The 7500-nt window shown below is 35.4% G+C and overlaps 1 protein-coding gene across 1 annotated transcript in view; it reads right to left on the bottom strand.

Moving 5' to 3' along the window:
- Positions 1 to 2493: 2493 nt before the first annotated feature.
- LOC119592965 (putative RNA-binding protein Luc7-like 1) overlaps positions 2494 to 7500 on the bottom strand; it is a 24325-nt gene continuing 19318 nt past the window's right edge. Inside the window, exons 4-9 of the mRNA XM_037941855.1 lie at positions 6751 to 6944; positions 5506 to 5742; positions 4445 to 4539; positions 3789 to 3977; positions 3307 to 3495; positions 2494 to 2888 (exon numbers count right to left, since the gene is read on the bottom strand). Of these exons, the coding sequence (XP_037797783.1) occupies positions 2828 to 2888; positions 3307 to 3495; positions 3789 to 3977; positions 4445 to 4539; positions 5506 to 5742; positions 6751 to 6944 (965 nt within the window). The 3' untranslated portion in view covers positions 2494 to 2827. The remainder of the gene's footprint in view (positions 2889 to 3306; positions 3496 to 3788; positions 3978 to 4444; positions 4540 to 5505; positions 5743 to 6750; positions 6945 to 7500) is intronic.

Genomic DNA, 7500 nt, shown 5'->3' on the forward strand with positions numbered 1-7500 from the left:
TGATCTTGTACTGACGTTGCATCATAGTCTGTGAGACAGGCAAGTAGGTCTTCTCCACAATCTGACCAATCTTTGTCATAGATTGGGCAATTTGCTGGGGAGATTGAAACTGTTCCAGTGCAAGTATTGAGGGTTGGATGGGGTTCTGCAAGGATGGGGTTACCATATATGTCTGTTAGTTTTGTTAATGCTATGGCTTGGTTTTCGGATGTTACTGTGACAAGACGGGAGCGGTCGGGTCGGCTACGGAAAGAGAAAAGGAAGGTGGAGATCATTGTGTGGTAGGGGAAGAGGGGGTGGAACGTTTGTTCTGTCTGTTACGGGTAGTGCGAGGAGGGAGAGGGGAAGGTGTTGGGGAGGGATTCTCCTCCTATGTAGACGTTAAAGGTAAGGTCATGTCTACGGAAGGTAATTTTGGCTATGTTAGTGGGTTTCTTTCGATGACCTCTGGGGGGAATGGAGTAGCATTGTACTGATGTTGCATCATAGTCTGTGAGACAGGCAAGTAGGTCTTCTCCTTAGTCTGACCAATCTTTGTCATAGACTGGGCAATTTGCTGGGGAGATTGAAACTGTTCCGGTACAAGTATTGAGGGTTGGATGGGGTTCTGCAAGGATTGGGTTACCATATAGGTCAGTTAGTTTTGTTAATGCTATAGCTTGGTTTTCGGATGTTACTGTGACAAGACGGGAGCGGTCGGGTCGGCTACGGAAAGAGACTTTACCTACTTGTTTTTGGAGACATTGTTGGAAGAGAAGGGTGTTGTCAGAGTAGGGAGCTGTGGGAGGGATCACGAAAAATCGGTCCCATTTGGCTGCGCTAAAGAGAGTATTCAAGATTGTTGTAGAGATAGGGGTAGTAGAAGGGCGGGGGCGTGACGAAGATGGAGTAGTGTTGAGGGAGGTAGTGTTATGGAGAGGTGGGCAATAAGGCTGTAAGGTATTAATAATGGAGGATGGGGCGGTTGATGTTGGAGGTTGTGGGGGTAGAGGTGTTGAAGTTGAGCATGCTGGGAGAGTGGAAATGTTCCTTAAGGGTTGATTGTTGGCTACTGTACTAGTAGGCATTGATGAGGGGGTAGTTATTGCAGTGTTCGGAGCCGTGGTCAAAGGAGAGCCTGGGGTCAGGGAATCGGGTGGGTTTACATCGTTGGGGCAATTTGATAAAGGGGCAAGCCTCATTGCCCCTAATAGTGGGGATATGTTTTCATTACTGGCCATGGTAAGCCTGGATTATGTTGGAGATAAAAACAGTCCACCCCTCAGGGTCCCCTTGAGGGGTAAGGGCTAGGTAACTAAATCAGGGGAATACCATGCCCATGGCTCCCTCAGGCCGTCAGCCTTTCATCCTTTCAGCACGGCTCTCACACCTTAGGAGGTGGATAGCAGAAGGGTTTGGTGAAGGGACAGAAACGAAAAGTGGGAAGGAAAAAAAAAAATAGACCATGCAAAATTAGTCGAGTCGAGGGCTGAGTCCCAAGGTTGGGGAGTTCCCATCATTGGGTCCCAGTATCCGCCTCCTAAGCCCCCCCACAACAATAACGGGCAAGGGATTGGGGGGGATTGACTTGTATAAGCTCTTGAACTTCTCACCTAGTGTCTATGTACTTTTGCCATCTCCTATGTTTTTCTATTTTGGGACACTTAAGACAAGTTAGTGACATTCCACAGGAAACTTAGCAGTAAGTGTGTACTGTATATTTTTCATAATATCCTTGAATGTCGAGGTGAGCTATTATTAGTTATAATGAATGATCAGCTATCACTAGTTATTATAAACCACACAAAAAACACAAAATCCATTAAGTTTTCTTTAGTGCATACAACTGTATAATGCAATAAACTGAAGTCAGGATTAAAAATAGCGGCCAAACATTTCAAATTTATTGAAAAAGATTACATGTGTACATCAGAATCCTCACTCAGGTAAAAATTGTGAATATATTCTTTGACATGATCAATGACGCAAACAAAATAACTTGAAATAAAAAAAGAAAGCCCGCTTTTTTTCTTTTTTACATTTTATGCATATCTAGTTGCTACTGAAAATGTGTAGCAAGATTGGTTACAGCTCTGCTGTCGAAAATCCTCAAAAGAAACAGGAACAGGAAATCCACTTGCTTTAAAAGTAGTCAACTATTGTACATTTTGGCCATGACTATGTATCTTCTAGGAAGATTCATCTAAACTGATTTTTTGACAGTGTACTGTATAGCCTATATACAGAATCGATTAACATTCACTACATCAACTTGTGTCCAAGACTCTATTGTTACTTGGTTCATCAACTTCTGTTACCAAGAAAGCTTATGGAAAAATAGCACTAACATCAGGTATTTGGAGACAAATGCCTATTTGAAGACAAAAGTGCTATATCACATGAGAATAAGTCCTTAAATAGAATATAAAGTTTTAACAAAAACCATGATTTTAAATTGTGTGCATCCGACATATCTACGCACCCCTAAAAAAATAATTAAAAACTAACTTTTTTTTTCTTTTTTTTTTTTATTTGCAGGTAAATAATTAAGACAGCAGTGTCGGTGATATCTGGATGAAAGTGATGAAGAAGAGAGAGAGATATACAGAGATTTACACACAAAATATGTGATACATTCCTCTATCTCTTTTGCACTATTAAATTTTCTTCTTCTCTTTGTCTGTAAGGAGAGGTATCTGAATGCAATTATGCTAAATTATATAAATAACCTAGTATGGTAGAGATTAAAAAGAAATGGAAAAAAATTCTAGTAACGCTTTTTAACACTCAGTGGCTGCTGATTTGCGTAAATTCAAATTCGTTGGTACCAGAATCCACGGCTTTCATCTCACTCCATGCCATCTCTGGACCTGTCATCTGTGATTTCTCCGTTTTCTGGACTTCCATCCCTGAAAAGTGCAGAGCAGATTTCTGTTAAGATTTTGTCAGCTTAAAAAAGGAACAAGATATTATTTTTTAAAACTTTCCTTTAATTTCCTTTTTTTTTAACTATAGGGAAAAGGATTAAAATGAAGCTAAAGAATTAAAAAAGAATTCAGGTGCATATTCATGCTTGCACTCAAACAGGACACACACATGAAGCAAATGATAAACCTGCATAACACTATAATGTATAAGGAGAAAGGGAAAGTGGAAGAGGAAGAATAAGAGTAAAAGTAATAGTAGTTGTCACATATAAGGAGGACAAGGAGACAATAAGTTCTATAAAAAAAAAAAAAAATTATACTACTACTACTAATAATAATAACAACAATAATAAAAAATAAATAAATTTTAAAAAATAAATAAATACAATGCAATATCAACCTTCTCTCTGGTGGTTCAGGTTCCTCTATGATTTTGTCTCGGGATTTTCTGTCTTCCTCCACATCTCGGGATACTCTTTCTCGTGAAGTTCTCCCTCTAGAGTGCGACCTCTCCCGCGAACGGGTATGGCGGTCTCTGGATCTTGACCGACGAGATCGCCTTGAACTTTCCCTGCTCCTTGAATGCCTCCTGAAATGTAAACAGAAAAAATACAATCACTATGACAAGTGAGCTGCAAACAATTAATAGTAAAATGATCATAAAAATAATATACATTCAAATACTAAAGGAAAATGATGAAAAAGACTGGAGCATGTACAAAATGAACAATAATAATAATAATAATAATAACAATAATAATAATAATAATAATAATAACAATAATAATAACAATAATAATAACAATAATAATAATAATAATAATAATAATAATAATAATAATATAATAATTATAATATTATTATTATTATAAATTAGCTCACCTGCGGTCACGTGACCTTGATCGGGAGCGAGACCTGTAATATCGGTCACGAGATCTGGACCTTCGGCGACGCCTCTCGCGTGACCTTGATCTTGACCTGGACCTCCTGCGCCTTCTCTCTCTGTCATCGTCACGGTAACGATCCCTCCTATCTCGGTCCACATCCCGGTATCTCTCTCTCTCATGATCCCTGTAAGTCATATTTTTCATCAGAACTGCTTTCATAATCATATTGCAAAAAAATTACGAATTCATGCATCCTGTTCAAAATCAAACATCACATCTACATAATACAATCAACTCCAACTCTGTTTACTGGTTATGATTTTCCTTCTTTAAAGCCATTCTTAAAAATTGTTTGGAAAAAATATTAACAATTGTCAACACAGTAAGTATGACAAGATGCTTTGACTTCTAGTGCTTTAGGTGATACTATCATCCTTTCAGTGAGAGGAAAAAGGGAAAGAAAAGGAAAAGATAACAAAAAGGAAAAGGAAATTCAAAAGGATTGGGATAAGCAAAAGAAACAAGAAAGGATAAGGATTGGGATAAGGAAAAGGAGAAGAAATCATGAGAGGATAGAGACAAAAAGGAAAAGATAAGGATAAGGAAATGGAAAAAAAAGAGGGATAACAAAAGGAAAGAAAAACAACAAACCTTGTGACATCATAGTCAGCAATTTCCCCAAACCGAGCATTGCGTTCTAGCTCGCGTTCCTCCCTTCTCTTCTCTCTTCGGCTTTCAACCGTTTTCTGTTAAAATAAAATGGGGTTAGAATTATCAGACAGTTTTTTTTAGAATGACCATGTTTGGTTACCTCGGTCACAATTCCAAACTGTTATTCATGATTCACTATGTGACCAAATCCACAGCCTTATAAAAACCTTCCTGCATTCCCAGATAATAAGTCTATATGCCCTTGAGCCTGTTTTGCTAAAATCTGATGCTATGTCCAGGAAGTCTGGCTGTTATGACTGATCTACAAGTACTCAACACATCATCTTCCACAATAAAATGAAGAACTCCTGTGAAAGAGAAGCAGGATTTCAAGCATTCTTATGCAAGTAAAAAATGTTTTAGTTCACTGAGATTAACCATTGCTGCTTTGGATGCAAAACTAGACATACAAAAATGTGTTTTTATATTTCCATTAAAAAAATTGCCTTTATTAGCAATTTTGGTCGAACAGAATTTTTACCAACTCTAACAAGAAAAATAGCAACAATGACAAGATTTGAACTTTCATTTTTTGGACACAAACAGTGGGAATGGCTATGGAATCCTTAGCCAGTCAAAATGTGGCTTACATATGATTCCGTTTCCCTTTTATATAAGAAGATCAAAATGTCATCTATACTATGGATTCTAACTCAGATAATTCTACACAAAAATCACTTCTAAAACTTGAGGTTTCTAAAAACTGGGCATACAAAGGGACATTCCACAACCTGTTCGTAAGATTGTCATCTTTTCATTCATATTTACTTATTAGTTTTGCATGATGTAAGAAACATCTTCAATATTATACACTATGTACTATCAAATTAAACATAATACTAACATAATTATGAGGGTATGCAGTTACTTCGACAGGTATATGACCAACTGAAGTTTATAAACCATGCTGTTTTAGAGGGGAGATGCTTTAGCTTAGCAGTGGAACAAGACTCTACTCCGCCTTCATTATACTATTGTAACATTCACCAGTAAAGCCTCACCTTCAATTCCTCAAGCTTTTCTCTGATCTTGATAAAGCCCAAGTGCAGCTTCCCGCCAAAATGATCAGCGAGCCGTCTGTCATTGTCATGGATGCCAAGGTAGGCAGAGCAAACCTCACACACTCGCAGTTTTTGCTGCTGGTAGCTAGAAGCTGGCATGGAATTACGATATTCCTGCTCTGCAGCTGCTTTGCGTTTCCGAAGATCTTCTACTTCCTCCATGAGCTTCATACTCTCCTGGAAATTATAATCAGTGAATATCAAAACAACCCTTTATTCCATGACATTAAACACAGCAAAAAATACAATTAATTTAAGTACTAACAAGATTCCTCTAATAATAGTCATTAAAAAAAATAAAGAAAAACATAAGCACATCTGACAAGTTAAAGAAAACAAAATAATAGACAAAACATCTAAGGGAAGGCTGACTAATAGTAAATAATTTAATACTCTTAGTCCCAAATTAACATTATCAGTATGCTTTGTTTTATTAATACATCAATTAACTTTTAAAAATAAGTCATTATAAGCAATTTCCTGAAACCAGAAATGCATTAATACACAATATTATATTTCACTGATAACTCATGTCATAGCTAGCTTCATAAGCTGGAAGGCAAAAGTTTTATGGCTTCATAATGTAATATGCTATAAATGTTTTACCAGATAATTATTCTGATTAAGGTTAAATCTATATACCACAAAAAAATTTCCTCAAGGATATATATACTCTAATAGTTACTAGTATAAATGCATAGTTAACACATGTTCCATCCATCTGGTGGGTAATTCTTTTGAATTTGTAGGCTGTATGAATTCAATTCCCTTTGGGACATTAATTTGGGACTTAAAGTAATATAAACATCTAAAGTGCAGCAAGTGACAGTTATAAGCCTGCTATTATATTTTCAAGTATATTAAAAAACAAAAATCATCAGAATACTAAAATAATCTAAGGCTTATCCCTGTTTTTGCACTTGCTTTCCTCTTTACATACATATTAAGTGATCCTATAATCTGCAGTCAAGTTTGATAGAAGACATTCATAAGCAAGTGACTCCAGTCTTCATCCAGATGATGTAATCCTTTTAATGTCTCAGCCAAGCAAAATGGAGGGAAAAATAAACACAACTCAATTTCAAAGTTTACCAAGTCTTACCTCCAACTACGACCTGTTGTAGCTAGCTTTTTTTAAAAACCGATCTTGCGTCGGAACGAGTTGAAATATGTGTATGCTCTTACCTCCACCATCCCATCAGCACCAAGACCTTCGGCTTTTGCTAACTTTTTACCAATCTGTTCGGCAAGGTCATGGACTTTGTTAGCCTTGGCAGCAACCTCAGCACTTAGTTCCTCCTGCGTCTCTGCCAGCCTCTTCTTAGCCGATTCTGTCCTTCGATCATGAGGAAAAGAAAAAAAACCCAAAAAAAAAAAGGGGGGGTTTTTAAAAAAAAAAAAACCAAACCAAATTAAAAATTTTTAAAAAATTTTTTTTAAAAAAAAAAACCCCCAAAAAATAAAAAAATTTTTTTTCCCAAACCCAAAAAAAAATTTTAAAAAATTTTTTATTTAAAAAAATTTAAAAAACCCCAAAAACCAAAAAAAAAAAAAAAAATTTTTTTTTTAAAAAAAATTTTTTGGTTAAAAAAAAAAAAATTTTTTAAAAAAATTTTTTTTTTAAAAAAAATTTATTTTAAAAAATTTTAAAAAATTTTTTTTTTTTCCCTTTTTTAAATTTTTTTAAAAAAAAACCTTTTTTTAAAAAAAAGGGTTTAAAACCGTTTTTTTTAAAAAAAAAAAAAAAAAAATAAAAAAAAAAAAAAGGGGTTTTTTTTTTAATTTTTTTTCCCCCAAAAAAATTTTTGGGAAAAAAACCCCCTTTTAAAAATTTTTAAAATTTTTTTTTGGGGAAAAAATTTTTTTAATTTTAAAAAAAAGGGGGGAAAAAAAATTTTAAAAATTTTTTTTTTTTCCCCCAAAAAAGGGGAAAAA

The sequence above is a fragment of the Penaeus monodon genome, chromosome 3 (assembly GCF_015228065.2).
Source record: "Penaeus monodon isolate SGIC_2016 chromosome 3, NSTDA_Pmon_1, whole genome shotgun sequence".
Lineage (NCBI taxonomy): Eukaryota > Metazoa > Arthropoda > Malacostraca > Decapoda > Penaeidae > Penaeus > Penaeus monodon.